General features: G+C 43.4%; 1 protein-coding gene across 2 annotated transcripts; it reads right to left on the bottom strand.

The window, feature by feature from the left end:
• Positions 1–1490: 1490 nt before the first annotated feature.
• Skida1 (SKI/DACH domain containing 1) lies at positions 1491–15810 on the bottom strand. Of its 2 annotated transcripts, none has more exons than XM_046423074.2 (2): positions 11259–14625; positions 1491–1778 (listed from the first exon to the last, which is right to left on the bottom strand). In XM_046423074.2, exons 1-2 carry the CDS (start codon positions 13690–13692, stop codon positions 1723–1725), a joined length of 2490 nt encoding a protein of 829 aa, XP_046279030.1. In that variant the 5' UTR covers positions 13693–14625; the 3' UTR covers positions 1491–1722. The 2 variants fall into 2 exon arrangements, with proteins under 2 accessions (XP_046279030.1, XP_046279029.1); XM_046423073.2 differs by lacking the exon at positions 1491–1778 and adding an exon at positions 14687–15810 and having other exon boundaries at positions 10784–13805.
• Positions 15811–25613: the final 9803 nt, after the last annotated feature.

Below are 25613 nucleotides of genomic sequence, written 5' to 3'. Positions count from 1 at the left end.
AATTCTCTCCCTCTTGCCCTCAACTCAGTCTGGCTTCTACCCTCCCACTCCCATCTGTCCAGGCCCTCCATTTATCTGTCCACATAACACCTTTAATTCCCAGCCCAGTCAAGCAACTTCACCTTTATTCTGTTTTCTTCTGGTATGGAAAATTCTGAAAGCTCTAGGCAGCAGTGCACTTAAAAGGGAAAATGAGAAGCTCAGTAGATTGGAGAAAATTAACCTGCCACAAACAACCTCATTAAAGAACTGCCTTCCAAGAGTTAAGAATTAATAGCAAAATGGATGGGGGGGGGGGTCGGGAACCTTGAGTGAAGAGAACTTAAACCCCTTTCCCTGAAAGGTGTATAATTTACAAGCCCAACCTAACATTCAGTTTTATTTCCCTTTCCTAGTGACCTGTCCCATAACCTTGTAATCCACTGTGGGGGCATTTTCTCTTTGGTCCCTTTCTTCTTTTTACATACACATAGGTCTGCAAGTCCAAATACTTTCTGATATTTTTGGTTCAAAAATACACTTAAATTGTTTGGAGCCTTTTAATTTAGAAAGACACTTTAAGAGACTCCTGGAATACCCTTTGGGAATTGTTAGATGATTTGAAGAGTGCCCTTAAAAGAATTGTGTTTGGATAGGAGGGGGTGGGGGAATCATGCAGAAAGAAGCATGAAAAACCAGAGTGAGGACATTTTGTAGATTTAGTGTTCTAATGGTGCTGTGGTTTATTTTGTACATGAAGTTCAAATTTAAGTAAAGCCCATGTATATGGCTTTAAGTTGCTTCTCTAATATTTTATTGGGCAGTGTATTCTACATTGGTGTTTTATATGCATAATCTCATTTCAATGCAGAGCTGCATACTAAATCCTGGAGCAAGCAGATGAGAATGCTGTATGGATATTACACTCAATTTCATTGGCTTCAGTGAGACTTTGCACATTGCGATTTCCATTGTAATGGCTTATCTTTGGCTAGAATTTTACACATTGACATGCTATTCCTTTGGCCAGGATCCTGAATGAGGAAACCGTGTCAATGGGAACAGCCATAATGATTCCATTCACATTATAGCAGGTAACTGGGATCAATGGTCCTAACAGTATTTATAAAAGATTTCCTGCTTTTCTTTTCTTTAATAATGACTTCTGCACTTAAAAAAAAAAGGAGATCACATTTAAAATCAACCTTGGAGTGTACACTAAAGTAATGGTTCAAACAGGAAAAGATAGGGAATTCACAATCAGGATGCTTCCAATTCATCTAGAAATCCTTCTGTTGTGTCAGGATATTATGTGCACCCCTCATGTATACGGGATCAGATCCTATTCAGATAAACCAGCTAGAGGACAAGATTTTTAGAAACCTTAGTAACCCAAGTCTTCAAAATAAATAATATTTCCTTCCAACTTAAGTTCTACAAAATAAGTTTATTTTTCTCCTATTTAATTATAATCTTACAAACACAGAGTAAAATATATATGGCAATAGGAAATGTTGATATTTTGGAGAAAATAGCTATTTCAGAAGTAATTTGTCTGAAGAATATGGCAGGAACATACAACAAATTTCCTAATTCACTTTGAAGTTTAAAGATGCGAAGGATAAAAACAATACAAGGATTAAAGTGTTTTAATTATTTTCTTAAAATGATATGCACTGGACAATTCAAATATTAACTAAGCTCTTCCACTTAAAAGTCTTTATAGGGAGCTAGGATTGTAGCTCAGTGGTACAGCAGTTGTCTCCTATGCTCCAGGTCCTGGGGTCCATCTCCAGCACCTGCAAAAAGCAAACAAAACAGAAACAACAAGAAAATTTCTTTTTTTAGGGAAAAAAAAAAGTACCACCTCCCTTTTTAAAATCAGATAAGAAACACTGGTGGTTGATGCTCACTCTTTTTAATTTTTCAATCATAAATGTTTAAGTCTTTATTGTTAACAGGAAAAAAAGTAAAAATGGGCTTTCTGAAGACCAATTTGCCACATGATGTATAACACTTGAAACAAAATTAAAAGCATCTCTGTACATTTGCATCTGGCAGTGCACTCCATGTTAAAACCATAGCCATGTGTTTATGGAGTGGAGCTCTCCTGGTCTTGAGATACACGTTGTTTTTTATAGTCTAACCAGAATAGCTCCACACATACAGGACAAGAGGCTGAGAAGCCCTGGCCCCTCACCCCAGCAAGGAAGCTCAGAATCACTGGAGGCTCCCAGACTGCCTCTCTCAGCATTAAGTTCCCACTCTTCCCCCCTTTCCAACTCTGGAAATATTGTTATTTCCCAATGTAACTTTCACCTGGGTGCAAAGTTAGGTAGAGGGAGAGAAAGGAGAGAAGATGAGAGAGTGAGAAAAGAGAAAAAAAAAAAAGGGAAGATAAGGGGAAAAGTAAAGAAAGGTAAATAAACATATTCATGGCAATTCCTACTATATCCTGCAGGTCTTAAATTGATGAATGAAATAATAAGACATCTCAAAGCTTACCCATCTATTGGTCTGCATATTTGGACCCAACATAGAGGAAGAAAACTGATTTTTTTTATATTTGCACCAATGACAATCAGGGTATTCATTTGAAGGGAGGAAAAAAGAGAGAAAGAAAGAGTGACTTGAGGGGAATGAAAGTAAAATCTGCCTTTATTCCTGAGACATTCAGGAATCTAGGCTCTTTCAGGTCATTTCAGAGATTCAAAGGCCTTCCTACTGACTAACTTTTAGCCAAAGGATCTCTTATAAATTTGTGTCATATCTAACTTTCATAGGAAAGGGGAAGGGCAGCTGCCTAAACTCCCACACAGGCTCTCTTCCAGAGTGGTTTTCCTTTCTACTGCTCATCACTTATCACAAGTATTGTGTTTTTCCTGGAGCTAACAAACTGATCTTAAAGAAGGCAATCACTAACAATGGAAATAGTATTCCAGCCTTCCGGTGCCCTACATGTGCTTTTCTAATAGCCCAGTCTTCAGGAGAATTCTGACTTTGTTTGTTTGTTGGTTGGTTGGTGGCTTGAGGAAAAGGGCAGGCCACTCATATGGTTTCCCTTCTGCTTCCTTCCCTTCCTTACATACAGCTGGGTTGGGGAGGGCCTTTGCAGACCTGTGAGCAGTTGCTCTTTGCTAGACTGGCAATATTTTAGGGTCTAAGTCGATTGACTACTAAGCCTTTTCCATCCCAAAAGCATCAAACACACACTGATTAGATGAATAACTGGATCTTACTGCAGAGCTTTGAGGCTGCCTGCCACTCTCTCTCTCCAGTGTTTTCTATCTTCTAGTTCTCTAACCTGAAGGAAGACCTAGGCAGCAGGAGCTAAAGAACAAGGTTACTCTAACATCCGAGATTCTTGAGGTGTTTCCTTTATAGATATTATTTTCAGACTCCACAAGCAGGCACATATTCACAGATATATCAGCTCGAATTAACTCCCCTCACCACCTCCTCTTTGGCCTTAAAAGTAGTCCCTTGCAACAAGAGGACAACCACTGCCCTTCCCCCCAGTTAGAACACCAGTCTACCCGCAGCTGAGGGCTGCAAAAGAATAGAGAGCTGGATGTGCTCCTACCCAAACAGTTCAGCTCTAAATGTCATTCTAGGAGACAAGTAGTGGTTACTCTCTCGCCAGTAAAATATTTAAATTGGGCAAACGTTTTCGGAGCACCACTATGGCACTTCTAGGTGCTACTGTTAGGTCCTAGGAAAATAAAGGGGGGTGGTGGCAGACAGCAATCGACGTGTGAAGAGACCCAGAGACCCACATGGAAGCCATTGACAAGGGTTTAACACCACACGTTTTGGGGTCGTGTTTTTCCAAGCAAATCGGAGTGATCTTTAGGGAAAGCCAAATACACTGGATGAAAACATCCTGTTTTGAGAGGCAGGAAGGATAGACACACAGCTATAGCCTGTGAATGCGTTAATCAGTCAGGAAAGGGGCGTGGGAGCTCAAGGCTCGAATTTGGCGAATCCGTGCAATTTGGAGCATTTCAACTTAGTATTGATCCCTAAACTCAATTTTGAAAACAGCCTCCACCGCAGATGTGTGGGCTGTGTTATCCCAGTATTTGCACGCATCGATTGGGCTAAAATAAAATGCATCATACTCTCCGCAAAGAAGGAAGAACCAGGGACAGTCACAAGAGGAATAGCAGAAAGTGCATAGTTAATATGGGTTGTACGCGAATCCGCGAAACAAGTGCTTTAAACCCAGGGGGATTTCACGTAATAGCTAATTTGGTGAGAGTGAGAGTGCTGCAAGCAGAAGGCTATCTTAAAAGGGAAGCTAGCCGAATACAGGTTTTTCTGATTGGTATTAACATTTCCTTGGATTTGCATTAGCTAATGTCCAAACGCTCACACACAGTCCACCTAACCCAGGTTTTCTTCCATCTGTGTAGGCTCAAGAAATTTCTTCTTTCTAGCTGCAGTGCCCGAGCTCGCAGGCTGCGGGAGAGGCGGCGGCTGCTTTTCCCCCAGCGACCAGCCGGGTCCTAAGTCCGGCAAAAGGCCGCGGGGGCCCATCCCCGGGAGGCACTCTCTGCAGGTCTGCAGGACTAAGCCAGTTCTTTTCCTCAAAGTTCATGCAAAGAACCCAGCGCCTGCCTGGTTTTGCCCGTTCCCTTCTGGGTCCCAGCTGGCTGGAAAGAGAACTGGAAGAGATAGGAAAGGAGGATAGGAATATTTTATCTTAGACTCAAGAAATTATTTTTCTTGTTAAACAAAACCAAAAACCTTTCCTCTTATTTCTCCTGTCTTCTGAGTCCCTTTCAGGTTTCTAACAGACTGTGTGTGTGTGTGTGTGTGTGTGTGTCCGTGCGTGAGAGAAGGAAAGAGAAAAAGAGGGAGGGAAGAAGAGAGCGCTTTAAACAAAAGATGTGGAGGCCCAGGCAGGGGCCTGGAGCTCTCCCCGCAGCCTGTTCTACCCGTTAGACCCTCCAGTTCCCTGGTCCGGAAGGCATTTTGGGGGGCAGGGGTCTGCGAACGTAGTGGAACGGGCCTGAGCCCGTGCTCCACGCGGTTGGAGAACCAGACAAAGCCCAAGATCCAATTCCACCGCAGCCCGGCTCAAGCCGGCGTCCGGTGCCCGCCGACTTGCGGTCGAGGCCTGACCCCCTGCGGGCTGTGACCCGGGAGGAGAGCCCGGCCCGCTCCGCCTCCCCGCAGCCTTAGCCGCCAGGGTCGCCACGGCCAGCCGGATTCCCCCCGCCGTACTCAGCCAGCTGCTCTTGGGGACCCGCGAGTTCAGAACACGCTTTCTCATTAATTAAAGCCTGGAAAGCCTTGCCACTTTCTTTCCAGGCTGAGGCAGCATCTCCAAAGGTCCCCGCGGCACTCTCGGCCGGCGCCAGCTTCCGCGCGAGGCTTTGGAGGCCGAGCGGCCCTTTACTGCCCTCTGATTGCGCTGAGGACCAGGTTAGCTCATAAAGCCTTTCACACTCAACAATGGGGATTTTCTCAACAATTAACAAGAAACAACATAATAAAGCCATTTACAAAGACCTTGCTATTTACTATAAATTAGGCACTCTTTAAGAGACCAGTGCGTAATTTCACACACTTTACAACTAGGGCCGCATTTTAAACACCCGGGAAAACAAGCTTGTTGCACTTTGCTGTGACCTATCTGCAGTGCACCTCTGTTTCCCCCTCTCCCAGTAGCAGCTTTGTTTGCCTTGCTGCACTCCAACCTCCCCAACTGAGGGTGGCTTTCCAGGTCACTGTCTCCCGTTTCCCGTTTCCAGGTCATCGTTTCACTTGCAGATAGATGCACAGAGAGAAGTTCCAAGGGACAAGAACCATGTCATCAAGGAAAGCAAGCGATACCCCATCACGTTTCTCTCACTTTAGGAGTTTCTCCCGGACCCAGCTAGTGCTTTAGCGCCCTCACCACACTCCAGGTCTCTGGTCTTGGGCCACTTCCCAGGAAATATTCGCAGCCAGGCTGGCCCATAGGAAGCCCTGTCCCTTTGCCACTCGGGTTCCACACGCTCAGTTTGGAGGCCTGGCTAGCCCTCTGCCCAAAGCAAAGAACTGGGCCTCATTTGCCTCGGAGGGAGAGATGAGGCTGGTTGAGAAGGTGAGAAAGAGCTGGGCGGCCTGTGCGTGTGCGGGGACGGGAGGTGACTTCAGGACACACAAAAGGAGTACAAAGTGAGGAGAGGCGTTCCAGTCCTAGAAGGTAGGCCGCGGGAGGAGGCTCAGGCCCTGCAGCTCTCAGCTCCAGGCCTTGCGGCCGCCTGACCAAAACACTAGGCTAGACAAGTTGGAGTGCAGGTTATTCTGTCCCAGGGAGGAAAATGGTCACATGTTCGGAGGAGAACAAGATCTGGGTGGGTGGGGGTGGGAGTCACAAAGAAATTTGTTAGCCACAGTGCAAAATGGCGGCACTTAAACTATCTTTCTTGTGTCGGTAGCACGGGCCAGAGAGCCCAGGGCTGTCTAGGTCACTGCGGCCCCCAGAACTCGGCTGCCAGGGGTTAGCGAGGGGCAATGGGACCCCGAAATCCCCCTCGAAGCTCTAAGCCCCAAGCCCCTTGCCCGCTCAGTTGTCCCCTGCCTTCCTTTTACAGGCCTCTAGGCCCAAAGCCCGCGCCTGCAGCCCCGACCACTGACCCCTGTTTACAAACACAGCCTGGGGGCGGGGTGGGGCTGGCCAGAGCTCAGGCTGGAGGGGTGGGGGAGGCCGCGCGCTCCAGAGGACGCCACCAGCAGAGAGGAACGAGGAGTTGGTGCGAGAGAGCCGGCCCGGCAGCTGGAAAGGACTGAACGCCTTGTTTTTGAAACTGTCAATTCCCTCAACCCCTATTGTGAGGGTTTCATGCAAAACATCTCAGGCCTTTTAAAGTAGGAGCTTGTGAGGCCGCCACAGTTTGAAAAGGAGCGAGAGAGTAGCGGGGGCCTAGGGCATGGGCAAAGAATGATAGCTGGGCCCCCCTCCTTTCTTTTTCTTTCTTTCTTTTCTTTTTTTCCTTTCTTTCTTTTCTTTTTTTTTAAAGTAAAAGAGGGCCTGCCAAACAGGTAAAATGCAGCCCTCCCCCACCTCCTCGATCTGCCCTAAATCCCCACCCCCCAGGCGAGTTTGCAAAGTGCCCTTTGGCCTAGGGAGCAAACCAAAGCCAAAGCTAGCATTAAAAATAGTTCTTCCTCACAGTGAAGGGGAAAATCCTGGGGATGACTGGGGTGACTGGGAAGACTCGCTAAGGTGGATACCCTGTTCCTCCTTGCCAATATCCTGAGGTTAGTTGATTGGGAGCCTTTAATTTTTTTTTTTTTTCCCTCCCTCCTTCTTCCTAGTTTGGCTCAGGGAAATCCCTCTTCTCCCATCTCTTTCAGCAGGAAATTATTTTCAAGGTGAAGCAAAACTCACCACATTTTCTTTCTTTTGTAGATGCTGATGCTTTATTTATTTTATTTACCATGGAGGATTTTTTTCTTTGAAAGGAAAAAAAAAAAAAAAGCTTTTGAGGAATTAGTTTCTTCTACATCTCTTCCTGCATGCAAACAAAACTATCATTCTTATATCAGCAGAAACTCCCAATCCAAGTCTTGTTGACAAGAACTTTGAGGAATTTGTAGACCATTGAAAGTCACCCAGACTGGAACAAGATAAAAATCCACACACTAGCCCATCATTTTGTGTTATTGCTGTTTAGTGGTGGCTCCTTGTCGTTGATTTTGAAATAAACAACCATTATTGAGATTACTCCACTGTAATCAAGTAAGCCAGTAGAAGGGAACACCCACTCTAAAAAGTAAATAGTTGGGGGGGGGGATCAAGCTGCATTTTCTGTAAAGGCAGATAACCTGACTATGGAAAAAGGTCCAACACATCTCTTAAAAAAATAATTAAATCTTCACTTTACAGTGTTACTGGGAAATTACTTTCATAGGAAACCAAACAAGTTTGTTTCCCCAAAAAGTCAGAGAAAGAGGCTTTTCCTGCATTTTCCTCAAGTCTATGAATGTTGAGCTAATTTAGACACAGGAATCAATGACCCTGGAGCCATATAACTTTTTTAAAAATCTATTCCCTGAAAATATTTAAATGTAAAAATGCAATCTATCAATGGAGGTAATTTTTGTTTTACTCTCAATAAGGCTTAACTTTTGAACAAATAGGACATTTATAGCATGTTAGAAAAATCTAGATATTTCCATTAATCATAAGACAACCCAAATAAAATAAACTGTACTGAGAATAATTCCCATAGCAGGATGGGAAAATAGCTAAGGGGCTAACAGCAATTGAAAGAATACCTTGTATTTGCCATATACTGCAATACTATTTAGTACACTTTCCTGACAGAAGCCCTAACTCAGGTTTTGCTGTGGTTGGCTGGCTTATAGTAATACTGTGGGGTGAAATTTGTGTTGACTATTTAATTTCTTTCCTTTTGATGGTATCACTCTGGAATGCCTCGGCCTCCATACTGCTCATTCTCCAGCTCTTATAAACTGAAACTATTGATTCTCTGAGGGTTAGAGACCAAGTGTCAAAGCTGGAGGCTGATATTTTATGTCAGAAATTCCATAGGGTATATTTGTTTTAATTTGTGCTTATTCCATCTTACAGTCCTCCCACACCCAAGATCTGTAGACTTCAAATATATTCTCAATTTATAATTTAGAGACAATGAGTCCATAGCCAACAAGGAAAGTATTAGTCTAAATGTAGTAGTCACTGTACTTTGAACTTTCTTGACTTAGCAGTAATTAGAGTAGAAATTACAGACTTCCAGTATGTGTGTCACACTTTTTACAGATTCATTTTTCAGGACAACTCACTACCTAAATTCTGTATTGCCTTTCAAAAAGGAAAGAACTCAGACTGAGAGGCCAATTTTTCAGCTTTCTGGGGCTTTAACTGTAACATGGACTGGTCTTTGGAATTATATACAAACGTGAATTTAAGGATAACAACCCTGAATTTTTGCTTTGACTATATCTACCATTCTAATAAAAAGCGATCCAGTGAACCTACATCTGGCAACATTCAAAAAGGAAAGGAAGGGAGACAGTTCAAAGCATCTGTTTACTCCATCCAAATGTATTTGGATGCAGGTATCCTCAGCTTCTGTCCTTTACAAGAGGAAAACCACAGAGCATATACAGCAATTAGGGCTGAGACCATCCAGATTTATCTGAAACATTTATAGACAAAAGGAAAATTTCAAAGGGATAGGAATTATAAGATAAAGGGGGGAAATAGATTAAATTTCCATGAGAAATTGTGACTTAAATTCACACAGTAAACATTTCGTTGGTGTTTTGTTTTGCTTTGTGATTTATGATCTATAGATGCAACTTCTTAGATTCAAGATAGCAAGGATATGAGATACATAATTTGTCATACTAAGTGAGATGGACCAAAAAATTATTAGATGCTACTTTTAAAACAACAACTGATCTCTGTTTTACTTTCTTAAATCTGAAACTTTTAGTACTTGATTTTTTAACAAGTTTGTAAAATTTTCTTGTTATTTAGGGAAAAAAAAAAAACAAAAAAACCCACCAGTGTTAGGCACAAAACCTGACCTGCCTCATCACAAACTATTACAACAAAACACTTCACCCAATAAATGCATTTCTTTTAGGCAAAAACATTACAAGTGAAAATGTCAACAAAACCATTCATTCCTGTTAACCATTCTTCAATCTGGAATAAGTAGAAATGTATGGAACCAGGAATTTTAAACAGTGTTTTTAATTGAAAATAAAGCTAAAGCATGCTTTTCAACAGTGCAAATTTCCATAATTTTGATTTACTGCTTCCATCATCACAACACAGTACACCAGCATGGCCCTTACCAAGGGCTAGACCCTAGCCATTTGCATGTTGAACTACTTTGATTTTAAGTGCAAATATAGATAGTCACCTCTGATTGTCACTTGCAGTAGAAACTCTCCTGCTGTATACACAAGATGGTCTGAAAACAGAAGTTTAGAGATGCAGAAAAAAAGTATAAGGTAATAAAATCCAAGTGCCTGAGTTCTAGTACCAAAAGCCCTGAAATAACTGTTCATTTTCATTTGGGGTATTATAACTCTGACCCCTCTTTCTTTTTCTTGGTTGTATTTACTACTTTGTCACTATGAAGAGTTAGACCATAAAATATCTTGCTATTAAGAGAAATATTTTAATCAGACTGAAAGTTTGAAGAGTCATGTTCAGACCACAAGATAAGCAGGACAAGAGTAAGTCATCTTATTTAAAACATTTGGATGAGAACACAAAAAGGACTTTTCCAATTGCAAGGAGGGGCTGTAAAATTAAAATCACATCTTTTACTCAAAAAAAAAAAATCCCATATTTTACTTATTCTATTTGAGGCAGCTTTTTATCAGTAATCAGGACTCACACCCCAATCTTTCCATTAAAAAAAAATTAAAAAGTTAAGTGCAACTATTCTTGGAGAGGGAATGAGGGGATTAAAAAGAAAAAGAGACCCCACAACCAAGAGCTCCAGAAAATTACATTTTGGGCTCACAGAAACTTCTTGCTACCTCACTGTGTAACCATGTAACCTAACAAACTTTCACTGAATTAACAGTTACACTTTCAGATCTGAAATCTAGTGCATAAACTTAATGGCTCATTGTAATATTTATTATTCAACCTTTTGACATTTATTTGTAGCAGTTGAATTGAGGTACCGGTGCATTATTAGTATTGAAACAGTAAAGTGTTCCAGCTCTACCATAATAACTGAGTTTTACTTGAGTCTTTAGCCTGAAGTAGTCTGTGGTATGTAAACCAACCCTTCTCCCACCCCACCCCCACCCTACTTAAAAAAAAAAAAAAAACCCGCAATGGAAAAAAAGTAATCCGATTTCTGTCTTCAAAATGCGATAAACCAGGACTCCAAAGGGGATGTAACACCATTAATGGACTTGTACAAACCATCCTGTGCAGTTTACAACAAAAGGAAGGTAATATGGTTCAAGAAAATATCTTCCAAAACATTTTTATGAATTAAATTTCCTGAATTTGTGACTAGGTGGAAGAGGTATTGCAGAACCGCCCAGCTGCCATTTCCATATAGGATGGGCCTTGTGAGGAGGTTGGGAATCCTTAGTGGTGTTTAAAGAATACGCTGGCCACAAATCCCCATCTTTCCCAATAATGAGTGATGGTGGACAAGGAAAATTTGCCATGAAATTAAACGGCCTTTTCACTGCTGATGCTACATTGCTGGCTACCTTTTTGCGTCTGTTTATAACTGTAAAGTCATCCAGTGTTCCTTCATGTGTCTCAGTTTTACCTGTAGGACGAGGGCTTCTAGCTGATTTCAAATTTGGTTTGACTGGAGGTGTCTGAAGGACAGGTCGTTTTCCCAGTACTAGTGTTCGGTAATTTTTTCTCACCCTGGCACCAAATTTATATTCCCCATCCTCAGGTTTTGGAGAACCTAAAGTGCATGAAAGGCCCTGACTCTGAGCCAGTGGATTTAAGGAAGGAGTTTCTTTCTCAGGGCATGCAAAACCTTCCTTGGCTGTGGTTAACAAGGCGTCCTCCTCTTTATTTTCAGTCACACTGTAAAACTCACCCTTTGTATCATTGCACTCGCACTTTAGCTTATTTGTAACAGGATCAGGTTCATATTCTTCATTAGCACTACTGTCTTCTACTTTGATTTTAATATTGTGCAGAAATGACAATGTCTTGTCGCCTGTGTCAGTGCACAGATTCTCCACTTTAGTTGCTGCTAGTGCTGCTGCATCCACTTCAGGATCAGTTTGTGAAGAGGGCAAATCCGTAGCAAATTCAGGACAATGAGGGATTTTGGAATCTTTTTCTGAATTTGCTGCTGCTCCTGAAGAATCATTATTTAAGAACCTAGCAGCTATTGTGTTGTTATCTGCACAGTGTGTAGTAGGAGTAGCTTGTAGGCATTTCCTAGCCTCTCCGAGTATTCTTTGTTGTGGAAATGCATTGTTTGTCTTTGGGCTAGGTGAAGAGGCCCCCTCTGCCAGGCAGTTAATTGTCAGGTCAGTTCTCTTTACAGTACTGGAAATTTCAGAGTGTGGGAATGTAATCTCAGATACCCTATCGTTCCTTATCTCTGGGAAACAACTCCCCAGGATGGCCGGGCAGTACACTGGAGACGCTTTGGGGGCCCAACTCTGCAGATTCCACTCCTCTGGCGACTCCGCTTTGACACTACTCTTGAGGTCGGGAAGTCTGCCGGCATCCTCGAAAGCAGCGGGTTTGGTTGCAGCGGCAGCGGAGGCCAGATGGTACAAGAAGTTGGCCTGCGCCTGCACGCTGGGAGGCTTGCAGAAACTGGTGCGCCTGAAACGGATGCTCTGCACTGACACTTGGCTGGAGCCGGAGCTGGAGTCTGACTCCGTGGACGAGTCCTCCTCCTCCGAGCTGACTTCACTGGAATCCGAGGCCCCACTGCCCCCCTCTTCCTCCTCCTCCTCCTCCTCCTCCTCCTCCTCCTCTCCTTCCTCCTCCTCTTCCTCCGAGGACACAGAGTTGCTGGAACTGGACAAACTGGAGCCAAAATCCGAGTCGTTGGCTGCATGGTCCGAATAGGAACTGGACTCGGAGTCGCTGCTACAGCTCTCGGGAAAGCTGCCTAGATGGGGCTGCGGCCGGTGGTGGTGAGGGGGGTGGTGATTCGGCTGCGGCTGCTGGGCCCGGTGGTGGTGGTGGTGGTGATGGTGGTGGTGGTGGTGGTGGTGGTGGTGGGGAGGCGGGCAGAAGCTGTTGACCAGATGAAACCTCTCCAGGCAAGTGGCACCGGCAGCCGCGGCAGCCGCCGCCGCGGCCGCCGCCGCCGCAGCCGCCGCCTTGGCTTTGTAGGATCTGGGCAGCAGCAGCAAGCGCCGAGCGCCAGCGTGGGGCGCGAGCAGGCAGTCCTTGGAGCCCCCGCGCTTGCGCTTGCACCGGTAGGTCAGGTTCACCGGGCCTCCGGCTCCCGCCGCCGCCTTGGGCTGGGGCCCAGCAGCCGACGCCTGGTAGTAGGCGGCGGCGGCGGCGGCGGCAGCGGCGGCGGCGGCGGCAGCAGCAGCAGCGGCCGGATGCTTGCTGCACAGAAGGCTCCGAAAATAAGCAGGGTCCGAGTGAAAGGCGACGTAGTTTCCCTGGAGCGGGGCAGTTTCATAGTTTAGAGGGGGTTTGCAAGGCGAGCGTACGATTTCCGGGTAGTGCGAGCCCGGGTATTTGCTAAAAATCTGAGGTAGATGGGCGGCGGGGCGCGCGGCGGCGGCGCCGGGGCGCTGGGACTGCGCGCTGATTGGCAGGGGCCGCGCGGCTCCGCTCAGGCCCCGCCAAAGTTGGTGCTTGTCCTTCCAAAACCCCGGGCGGGGGCTGGCGGCGGCGGCGCGCTCTGGCGGCGGCGCCTTTGTGACCAGGGCCCGGCCGGCCCTCCTGCGCTTGGTCTTGAGGACACGCTCGGTTTTGCAGGAGGTGTAGAGAGCTTCCACGTCTTCCCGGGAGATGAGCGTGCATTTGGCGGCATGGAAGGCGATGCTGTTGATTGCCTTGAGTTTCCTCAACTCTTCCAGATCGCAGTGGTGCTTTTTCACTTTTAGATGATCCATGCGCTTGTGCACGGTCGTCCTCGGGATGTTTTTCAGCAGATCTGTGAAGACTTGGGAGAGGGCAAACATTTGCTTTCCTTTAATGATGAGGTAGCCGAGCCTCACGCCATCCACCTCTTCAAAACCTGACTTCAGGTCTCCCATCTCGGGCACTAAATGATCCCCACCATTTGCAGTAAATATATACGTGACGCATACATACACATGTATGTATGTTAATCCTCTGCCAGATGCTGCGTGTGTCTCAAGGCATCCTGCTAATAAAATAACAAAGACTGTTATTCCCGGCGAAGGGAGTGCCAAACTGTAGGCAAAATTATTGGGGGTAAAAACCCCATGAAATTACACTGACTTGATTCTTGCTTTTTTTTTTTTTTCTTTTTCGTTTTTTTTTTTTAAAAAGAGGGAAAAAACCATCCGGTTCCTGATCTGCCAGTGTGTTGCTCTGAGTCCTCGATGCAGATCAGTACCTGGGCCCCTCTATTCCTTCTCCATTGGAGCACTATGATAATGGAATGTGAAGGGAGAAAGAGAAAAGAAATGCAGCTGCTATTCCCGCCGCTGCTTTAGCTACAAATAAAATGACAGAGTGAAGTGAGCTCGTCCGGAGACACCTTCATCAATTAATTCCCCTAAAGCCAACGCTGATTGGACACTCCTGACAGGTGATGCAATAAAAATTGATATTCCACCCCTTCCCCCCAAAATCTCCTACTAATTAGCATACCCTTATACTGCCACCTCCCCTCCCAAAGTAAATAATACAGTCGGTATATAAATCTTTCCATTAAACTATCGGAGCTCAGAAACAGCCTGACTCACAGACTTCATCAGAAGCAGTGTGTGTAGGCTTAAAAAAAAAAAGTATATTCCCCTTTAAAGAAATATTGCCTATTTTTGCTTTATTTGCATTTTGCCAATACAGCTATTATCGTTTCAAAGAAAAGCATTTTTTTAAACATTATCAAGTCCAAATAGATATACCCCACCCCCTTTTCCTTTGGAAAATGGAGCTTAAGCGAAAATGTGCAGAATAGCCTGGTATTTCCCTTATGGGAGTGGGAAAGGAGACAGGCTCCGAGCTCCAAAGTTAAACCGCGCGGTGAACCCCCCCCCCCCGCCCCCAGTACAGACTTACGTTTGGAATTTCTCTCGATTTTCCTTATTCCCCCCCCCCCCCAATGCCTTTTTACAACCAGAAACAAAGTTATTTGACCAAGGAAACAGTTCAAGGCTCCAGCTCCGAAACAGTGTAACAATTCAACTGGATTTCGGTTTTCTGCTGGGGGGTGGGGTGGGGAGGAGGTAGTTTCACGTCAGACCCATAACAAAGCATAGATAAGCCAGAAATGTGTACACTTTTCACAATTAACCAGACTGGATTGTAGGCGGGATGTCCAAGAGTCCCCAACACAGCCTTTGCCACGGTCCTGTTCACGACAGATCAGAATTCCAGGGAACAGATTACTTCCTTCTGCAGCAAAGAAAATGTAAAACGCCCAAGGTGCTTCCAGAGGTTTTACGTAACAACAATGAAAAGAAAGTGCTGATGTAAGTTGCAGGCTATTTCATTGGTCTGTGATGCTTTTGGTTGGTAGTTTAGGTGAATCTTCCACAACTCCCATTTTTTCCATGAAAGCCAAGCATCTGCTTCAACAAAATCACTTTGGATGAATATCAATATGGTTTAACCTCTTCTTAGTCAAATTAAGGCATAGTTTGCTGTCGTTTTCAAAGATGTCCAAAATATTGCCAAAAAGAGAGCAAGGTTCTTTCCACTTTTATTACCAGGATCCCAAGGCGGTTTGTTGGCTGCTTTGCAAAATTCGGTAAAATCTTCTTAACTGCTCGATGTTTGCAACTACAGCATAAATGCAACCCAGGCATTTATGTTTCCTTCTTCCTCCAAAAATAGACACATCCGTGTGGTTAAAGAATAAACGGATATTTCTGAGCCTGCAAGAAAAAAAAAATTGCACAATAATTTCTTTCTTCACATTCAAAAGTTCCAGGTTCCCTGCTCTGGTCTGGCTAACAGGAGTAGGTATGGCAAACAAACAAACAACCAAACAAACACAAAAACCAAATCAGGAATCAGACACAAAAAGGCAGTTTGCTTGACAAGATGAAATCTCAGCCATAGTTCCCCACCCCCACCCTTCATCTTCCTTGTAATTTCCTAGGAATTTTGAAGAGAATTGGGAATTTCAAGAAGTACATCCGGAAATTAAGGAAGTCTATTTAAGAGAGTCTGTAACTCAGGAGGCTGGGATTTGAAAAGTCAGCCCTGGACTACTGTTGCACTCAGCACAGATGTAATCGCCGCTCTTCAACTTAATCAATGTGTGTACAAACCGCGATGTCTAGTTCTTGCCTTTGAAATCTAAGGCTAGCATTTCCATCCAAGAAATCAGAGCTACAGCAAATTACATTTTTGTCCCTTGAATGAGGGAAGGATCATTGAATGGATCTCGTGATATTTCAGGCTTTAAACGTAACCGAGAGGCAGCAATGAACAATGCCTCGTCACAGCTAATACCATCCACCGAGTTGGCTTTCTTTTGCATCTGGATCTATCACACCGCGTTTTTCTCTTTCACTTTCACAGGAGGCAAAATGCACAAGGTTTAAACAGAAAGCGAAGTTTCCAGGAATATCATATGCTGGTGTTTGTTTTTTAAAATAGAATGACCAGAGTCTATTGCCAGGGACAATCATGTCGTTTTAAAATTCCTCCTGATGCACTTATATACTGCCAGCCCTCTCCCTCCCACCCACCCCCGCCCATTCTCCCCCTCCCCCAGCTTTAAGATTTAGACCAGAGTCAAACAGCTAAGAAATAGTAAACTCAAAAAGGCCTTTGAGAAGACATTACAAAAGGTTGGCTAGAGCGTCATTTTTTTAGGGGGAGGGCAGGTAGTTTTAGTTGTTCTTGATTCTTGTTTAGATTCACACACACACACACACACACACACACACTCACACACTCCTATTGCTCCTGCACATAGTAACGTGGTGATTTAGTAACCATTTCAAATTTACCTTCTTCTTTCCCTTCCTCTCTTTTCACCTTTAAATTACTGGCAATATATGTGGCTTTCAAAACTAGTAGAATATTAAATATTTTCTTAAACTGTAGGTATTAATTTGTTGTGGCAATTAGAGAAAAATAAAGACTAAGCAATTTGGGAAATGTGTCTATATATACTATTTATGCAGTGTCTCTGTATGTGCACTCAGACACTTTTACACTTATACATTTTTAATACTCCTATTACACATCTTTTTTTCTTGTCTAATACATTCTTTTGTTCCTTTAACTTCCCATCATTTGTGTGTGTTTGTGTGTGTGTGTGTGTGTGTGTGAAGGTTCTAGCACTGGTGCTCCTGCATGTGTGTACACACACACACACACACACACACAGGAGAATGTGACAGACAGCTTTCTTGTGGCCATCAGCACACGTTGCATATCCGGGGTCTTCTCCAGGCATATTGGGGGTCGATCCCGATAAAAAGATCTAGCAGAGGCCCCTGAGCGCTCACACATGAAAGGCAGGGGACTTTAAGATGGATTTGCATGCACACCGGGGATTTCGATCAATAGCTACCAACATTTATGGCTTAGATTATTAATGCGAAAGCTGGCCAAAAGAATGGGGATGAAAAATTAAAGGTGTCTGTTATCAATTATGCTTAAAGTTATGCAATAATTTACTTACTTTGCTTGGGTGTGCAGATCCAGATGTATAAAGTACTATTCTTCAAAAGCCAGGGGGTTTCTTTGATAAATTTGTTGACCATGTCAGCTCTACAATCAAAGATGAACCCAATTCAGATGATGGACTGTATTCAAATTCTTTTTAAAGAAAGAATATATCAACTTCTAAGTTTCTATAATGCATGTGTATATGTGGATGAATATGCTCAAATTAACATTTATGTGTGTGTGTGTGTGTGTGTGTATCTCCATCTCTGTAAGTCCAGGAAATTATTGTGAATTTAGGCATATATGTGATATGCCCAAATTAACATTTATGTATATATATCCATCTCTGTAAATCCAGGGAATTGTTGTGAATTTAGGCATGTATGTGATATGCATTGAGTTTGTTAATATGATCCTTTACTCAGTAAGGAATTCATAATCTACATGTTATTCTAAAAAGTATTTTAGTTTTAAAACAAAGCTGCTTACTCAAGGAAAACCCTCTGTAGCAAATACAGATTGAAATATATTCTTAATGTCCACTTACTTCTGCATTTATTGTAAAAAATCAGCACTTTCAGTTTTTAAAGTGATGGACTATGAAGATCTGAACATATTTGTCTTTACTTATCCCATATGAATGTGCTAAATTTACCTTCAGATGCTCTATTTTGATTTATTTTCACTGTATTTTATGTTTAAATACCATAGCAATTCAGTCTGACCTCTTTCCTCTGGAGCGAAGTAATGCACACGGCATTTACAGTCTTTTAAATGGTTAGCTGGGAAATGCAATAGCAATTTGCAGGAGTAGTTTACTAATGGGGAAAGTTCTTTTGAAAACCTGAAGGAAAACCTAAGAGTACTTTTGCATTTCTACACTACAACTGTCATATAATTAAAGTATTGAAGAGCATTAAAATAATCCTTTTCCTTCCAAGCTCTCTCACCCATACATACATAATTTAAATGAGGATCACCCCCCCACCCCCACCACCTAACTCTTCACCATATACATTTGTTTTAGTGATTGCTGGGCATATTTTGTTCACAGTGAATTCAGACAGAAAAGAATAAGGAACATCTCAAAGGCCTCAACAATGTAAATATACTGGTTAGAAGAATAAAAGAAATCTCTTATACTAGTAACTAAAAGTATGTATAATATTTACAATATGAAGTCTAAAATAATAATAAAGTCTCATATGGCTGAATTAGTGGAATATACAGGAGAATAAAATCTCAACAGTTTCTTGGTTAAACTTATCTAATATCACACCTATACTTTTGGAAGAGGAAAATGGGAATGGACAAAGATGAAATGGCTAAAATGAAGAATAACTTAAATTATAATTTGATATATTTTCCTTATTTTTTTTTTGTCTCATTCAAACATATCAGGGGCAAGTCTTCCAAAGGGGGCCATCCTTCTGTTCTTAGCCATTTAAAAATCCTGTTCTTAACAGAAGTTTGGGACACAGAGTATATGCCATGTTGTCTACTGACCCATAATCAAAATGCAGTGACCTTCTACCCTTTTTTTGCCCCCTGACCCATCTTGAATTCAATGCAGCCTTTATAAATTTGCAAATCCTTGGAGGTAAAGGGGTTTTGTGAGGCTTTGTTCTGAAAAAGCCCTAAGAGTATGCTTTCTAAATGAGACAAAGGTAAAGCAGGAAACCCTAGTGGATGAGATTTTACACAGGTAAGCAATAGGCAACTCTTCAGATAACACATATTGCAAGTTAAAAAGCAGTTATAAACAGGAGACAAGGAGGTTATGGATTGCATCAAATTAGAGTGTGGTACAAATTACTTTCATGATGTAAGAAATGGTTAGGCCACAATCTTCCTGCTCTTCTCATCTCAAGGGCTGTGGGGGACCCTAGTGACCAAGGAAGGAATGGGGGTAGGGGGAAGCTGTGGAGACACAGAAGAGGGAGGAAGGGAAGAAAGGAAAGAAAGAAAGGAGTGAGACCTGATATGATCTGCAGGCACATTCCCTTATCTTTCCTGCTATCAGCCAGTTTAAAGGACACCATAATTATGATGGTGATAAAACAATGCCTGCTTATGTGTGCTGAATAAATAAAGAATGTTTACAGCTCAAGAATCTTTTAATTCCAATTAAATACTATCAAAGAAAAACCACTTTTCTTACTGCAACCGCCTTTCCCCCCAATTATCTTGTTTGTTGCAATATTTTCCTATGAGACACAAGGACCTTTCACAATTGAACCTGAATGTAAGGGGAAAAATCAGAGAAAGTAGAGTTCGACCTTTATATATTAAATAATACACAAATCTCAAGAACAATAATTTATTTGGGTTGCCCCAGTTTGTGTTTATTTTACACGAAGGCCACATGTGTAGAGACTGAAGTGATGACACTAAGTGTTGAGGCCTACCTATGGGCTGCTGGAGCCATGCTGAGCTCCTGAGCACCCGGGAGGGGAGAAAAGAAAGACAAGACAGGAGCTGCCTGAGGTCCCTGGAAAGGGAATCCTCTGGTTCTGTTCCCCTGGCTTCAGCCCAAATCCTTCTAGGAGCCCTGGAGCCAATCACTGTCTTCCACTGCTGCAGCTACTGGGAACACACAAAAAGCGGGAGATCAAAAAATCACAAGTTCGAATTTATGGATATACAAGTATCATTTCATATTCATGACATCAGCAAATCACATCATAATCAGATTTAAACAAGGTTTGGGCTGCAGTGCCTGGCAGGCAGGACACTAAACACTACCTACTAACCAGAAAAATTTATTTTCTCTTTTGGAATTATACAGTGAAAATTAAGTCTTTTAATATTGAAAGATTACTTTTCACTTCAAAGACCAATTTTTACAATAATAAATTTCAAAAAAGTCTCTTTTTAAGTTATTTCACAACATTTAAATTCAAACTTCTATTTCCTTTCTTTCTCAGTTGTAGTAGTGTTTTGTTTTTTAAAGACATATGGTACAGCAAGCCTTATGGAAAAATATACTCATTCTGCTAAATGCCTATACAAACCTGCCTTTTACTCCATGTGTCTAATGTATAGCTAACTATAAACTGAAAAAACAAAAACAAAACAACTACAAAAACAACAACAAAAAACAAAAAAGCAACCCAACAACAAACTTTCCTCAAAGAAACATCTAATATTTCTTGGTAAATACTATTTGGTAATGTGGTGCAAATATCAATGGTAAAAAATTTCAGGGGATTTTAAAGTTTTCCGGAGAGTTGCAGGCCCCTTTCCTTTTGAAAGTTTAGAGCTCCAATACCCTCAATTCTACTGGCAGAATTAGGATGGACTTAGAGGGTCCTAAACGTGACCGATTCACTAAGGCGGGGGGCTACAGCTTGCAGCAACGTGCTCGGCAACTTAATCCTACGCTAAAAGAGGGCAGAGAGCGAAAAAGAATGGAATACAAACTGTCTCGACATTCGACATTCGTAGTTACTTTCAAGGTGGATTGTGTATTTTAAGGCTGATGGGAGCATCTGGTTTTTGGAGCAAAAAGAAGAGAAGGTAAGTGTTTGTCCTTGTATGCACCAGTTCTAGAGAAACAATGAAAGAACAAAGGGAACCACTTCCCCATCTGAACATTTTCTGTATCTCCCTCCCTTTCTTGCCAAAAAGCTTGTGAGGGGATTGCTTTACTCTACCTTAAGTCGTAGTTGTTGCTAGGCTTGTTGAACTAAGAATAAAAGTTCAGAGGCAGTGTAAATATAGATTAAATAATAATAATAATAATAAAGGCTTGCTATGGCGAATCTCCACAGGGCCAGGCTCAGCAACTTGCAGCAGAAGTTGCTAAATGCATGAAGGCAAAGCCCAAGAAATAACCTATGCACACTAGATTTCGAACTCAGCCACTTAAATAGCCTTTATTGCTGTTTAAAGGGGTTCCTGTGCACAAAATGTATAGGTATTAAGGAAGCTGTGTACAATTTAGGTCCAAAAATGGCTCTATTGGTCAGGAAGAGAATATTTTAAAGGGAAAGAGGATTCAACTGTTGACGCTACGGTTTTCTAATGGAAGAAATGGCAGCGGTGGCTGGGAAGAGAGGGATTCGTATTTGAATGTATTTGCTTTGGGGTACCCTGGCTATCGGCAAGCTTGCCTTTGTGGGTCTGTGTGGCTGAATAAGTGACCAAGTGACCTCGGCATTATATAAATGGATAGGCGTGTGTGGGGGTGGTGAGCCCCCAAAGCCGTAGAACACGTGAAACACGATTTTTTTTTACTGCCCCTCAAGCGGCGACCAAGCCCTCGTCCATCCACCCCACCTTAAAATCCGTATATTACCTGCCCTGTTACAGTGACACATGTTTATGTTTATAGTCCTGGTTTGTAGTAGTGTCAAGAGCCGCAGCAAGAGGAGGGGGAGGAGAAATGAGAGGGAGGAGTAAATGCAACCACCCCCACTTGTTGTTAAAGCAAATTTATTGCATTATTGCAAGCTCTGTACTGGGGGCTGGGATGAGAGTTGAGAGGAAGGGTAGAGTTGGGATGTGTGTTGGTGGTGGAGGGGGTGGGGAGGGGTTAGGAGATCCGCGATGGAGCTCTTCCCTCCAGCAGATCGGGAAAAGCAGCTTGGTCAAAAGGGGAGCATGCTGCCGCGGTCGAAAACAAAAAGGTTTCTCCTGCTTGCTGCGTTCACGTGGGGGGCTCTGCACGAGGGGCTCCAGGGCCCTGACCTCTGACCCTGGCTCCTCCGCGCTCTCCCGGTGCCGCGCGGCCACTTTTTACCCAGGATGCCTCGCGCGGGCCGCGCTCGTGCCGAGCTCGAGTCTTTCCTAATCCTCCATTCCCCGAGTTCCCTCCCCTCCCCCCAGTCGCCAGCCTCGCGGGAGGATTCTCCGGCAGGGAACCCCCGCCCCACCCCCACCCCCACCCCCTGGCCCGGCGGAGCCGACCGCAGCCAGGCCGGGAGGGGCGGGTAGTGCACAGCCGGGCCTCCCCGGCTGGGGCTGCGGGGGCGGAGGGGACTTCACGGAGGGAGAGGGGGCGGGCCGCCCTGCGCTCCGAGGCCTGGACCTGTTGACTGCTATTGGTCTGTCCAGACCCGCGCCCCTGCCGGCCGCAGCCCCAACCCTTCCACGGAGTCGTGGGGAGGAAATAGGGCTGGCTGTTCTCTCCGCCTCCCTCCAACTTTCTTTTTTTTCTTGGATGGGGGTGTGTGTGATGAGACAGCCTAGTAAAGTCCACCGCTGCCCCATCCTTTCTTGGAAAGTATCGTCATGCGCGGGCCCCCAGCCTCCCAGCCCCCGCTATTTAAAACCTCCTCCCTCTGTGGACCCGCTCCCCTGCCCGGAGCCGGCGGGCCCTGGGCGCCCCCGTGCGCCTCCCCCGCCTGGCCTGGCGACGTCCCCAGCGAATTGTGTTGCTTTTCTGCCCTGGAAGCTCCCTCGTTCACCTTCCACTTTTTTCCCCGTCCCAGGAGGCGTAAGATAAAACCTCTGATTGCTGCGTGCTGCCGGACACATCCTCTGCCCTCTCCTCAGAAGGCATGCGATGGAGAGTTTAACAGTATTTAAAGGAGGAAATAAAAGAGGAGGGAGTGCTTTTGCAGGTTTTAGACAACATAACATGGCGTTTAATTTTAACGCGAGAGATGTGTTTAAGGTTAAAGGTTTTCTTGGATTTGTTGTTATTTCCTTTTAGGTTTGGGATTTCCTGAGGAAAATTTTTTCCGGAGGGAAATAGCAAGTCAGCATTACTGGAAGTGAGACTTCTCAACCACTTTTGAAAATCAAGGGGGAAATTGTAAAAATACGTTAAAAAATAGCGGGAAAAAGGCCGCAGCGAGAAAAGGAGCTGCATAAGAAAGCGCCTTGAGGTCGCAGTCGGAAAAGGAGGGCCGGGCGAAGGGGAAGCGGCGAGGGGGCGGCTGAGAAGCGAGCACTAGGCCGGGCCACGGGCCCGGGACCGGCGGAGGAATGAAGGCGCCGCAGGCCGGGCGAGCGGGAAAACCCGGAAGGGAGGGTAAATGGGAGGGGGCAGGCGCGCGGCCGGTTCGGCGGAGGAAGCGGGACCGGCTCCCGTCTCCCCGGCCGCCCCCATTGTTCGGCCCTAGCGTGGCAGTTCGGCTAGCGCGTCTTTGCCGTGGGAGGGGTCATGCGGCCCAACCCGACCCCCACCCGCGCCTCCCAGAACTCCCAAAGACTCGGGCCCGGCGGGCGCTGCAAGTTTTACGATCCCACTCGGCCAGTGAGGGGTTCCCAACTCTAGACCTCGTAGAAACGCTTTACAACGTGCTGCTAAATTGAGGGAAGCTGGGCAAGCTGCAACTCACGTTAGAAGGGAAAGCAGCCTAGATATGTCTATAAATTGATCATTAGATAAGCGACGAATGTGAACGATTTTTTTTCAGCATTTGGGAAATTAGAGCTTATCATATAAATATTTGAAAGATCTTTAAATGTAAGGGTTGCAAAATGAGTGTCAGAGTTCAGAGGAGTTAGGAAAAGCACGTTTTGCTATCCCTATTTGTGATTACTCAGCTCTTTGTTGTATCCAATTTTAAAAACGAGGGCTTAATTTCTTACCGTGAAATACATTTTCAAAATAACATTGAATTTCAAAAGGAAAAAAGTCCAGTGTGCCTTTAAAATGCGTATGGAAACAAATAATTGCAACCGAATCTATGAAACTACTTGTTTTCCTTTGTCAGGCATGTGGGAAAAATATTTCTGGCAAACGTCACGGTTTTTAAAAATGAAGATTTCCAACAAGTGCTCTCGAGTCTTGTAGGCAAGACCAAAGTCATCGTGCGTGAAAGGTCCTGAAAAAATAATTTCAGTTCTCTGGCCCAAACCGTACTAGGACAAGAGAGTAATTTCGACTTAGATTTATAATAGACGTTCTGGAAATTCCTTCTAAAATACTCATTACAAGCTTGTATTATGCTACGGTGTTTCCCAGGGTGGATTTTAAAAAACCAATTAGAATTGATCTCTAATAGAATATTATATTTACATGTCATCATGAAAACATCATTTGACAAGTTTTGAATTACAAGAAAGAAGTCAATAGATGATGTTCATAAATAACATGTTTGAAAAGACCCCTTAAAAGTCAGTTAAAGGTAGTGATGGTTGTGATTTTACATTTGAAATGTTATAGAAGTTGTTTGAATTTTAACACTTTCATTTTGCAGATCTTTTTTCTAAACTTGCAGTTTTTCCTGGAAATCATTCAGTTATTTTGAGGTTCAGAGAGAAATTGTTATGTAAGAAGTCATTTGAAATTAGCTAAGGAAAGGTTCAAACAGTAAAAAAAAAAAAAGGGGGGGGGTTAAAAATTAAGTATTTTCTGTTCTTTCTGTTCTACACTCATCCATCCCCCGCCTAGTCCCCCCTTACCCTTTATATTCAATTTACATTTTTGTATAAGCCTTTGAATATTTAGAATAGCTATACAAGTTTACCCCACCCCCCCACATCCCCTCGTAGTTGATAGTAAAAGGTGAATCTTTTTTCATCTTTTTCTGTTTCGGGTATTTGTTCCATTTAAAGTAAAAAAAAAGTTACAAGTCAGGATGTACTTGTGAGAAAAACAACAAATGGGCAGAAAAAAGGGCATGATGGGGGGTGGGGACAGAGAGGGACATGTAGCATTCCTGGTCAGTCTTTGTGATACCTTCTTTAATATCCTGTCATATTTTACACTTTTGCTTACACCAAAGATTATTGCTTTTTTAATTGGGCTAAAGTGCTACCATATAGAAATTACCGACATTCTGGCTCTCAATCGCTACGGTAAAGTAAGACTGACAAAAAGTGATCAGAGGCTTGTGTGTTGATTTCGCCAGGAATGCTAAGCTTCATAAGATTCACCCTATGGGGTCATGTTGGTAGTTGGCACTAGTACTGTACAATTTCAAGAGATAAATATACATTGTAGATTTTTTAAATCTAAAATATATTGGACAAATAGTTTGTTAATTGAAGGAATAAAAAATGAATTTGTCAAACTCATTCTTTCTAGGACACAATGAACTTAATTAACATATTCTTGGACTTGTTTCTGGATTTGGTAAGCAGTGGCCCCTTTTGAAGAGGAAAACATTTAAATCTTAAAAAGTGACTTCCTTTGGTCCAAATAGTATTTAGCAATTCAGTTTAATTTCTTCTTCTTCCTTTCTCTTTTTTTTTTCTTTTCATTTTTGGAAATGTTTAATTTATTTTAAGGTTCTTTTCCATTTCAAAAACTGATTTTCCTCTTTCAAGTCCAGAATGGTAATCTTATTGTATTCTATAAACAGACACCTAAATATGTCATTTTAATTACACTTTAATTATAATAGGGATGCAAATCTTCAGTGTCAATAAAAAGTGGACCATGGACTTTATAGTCCTA

The sequence above is a fragment of the Marmota monax genome, unplaced genomic scaffold (assembly GCF_021218885.2).
Source record: "Marmota monax isolate L192 unplaced genomic scaffold, Marmota_monax_Labrador192_F-V1.1 WCK01_AAM20220418_F8-fsc00098, whole genome shotgun sequence".
In the NCBI taxonomy this organism is placed as follows: domain Eukaryota; kingdom Metazoa; phylum Chordata; class Mammalia; order Rodentia; family Sciuridae; genus Marmota; species Marmota monax.
This window is presented reverse-complemented; position numbering and strand designations above follow the sequence as displayed.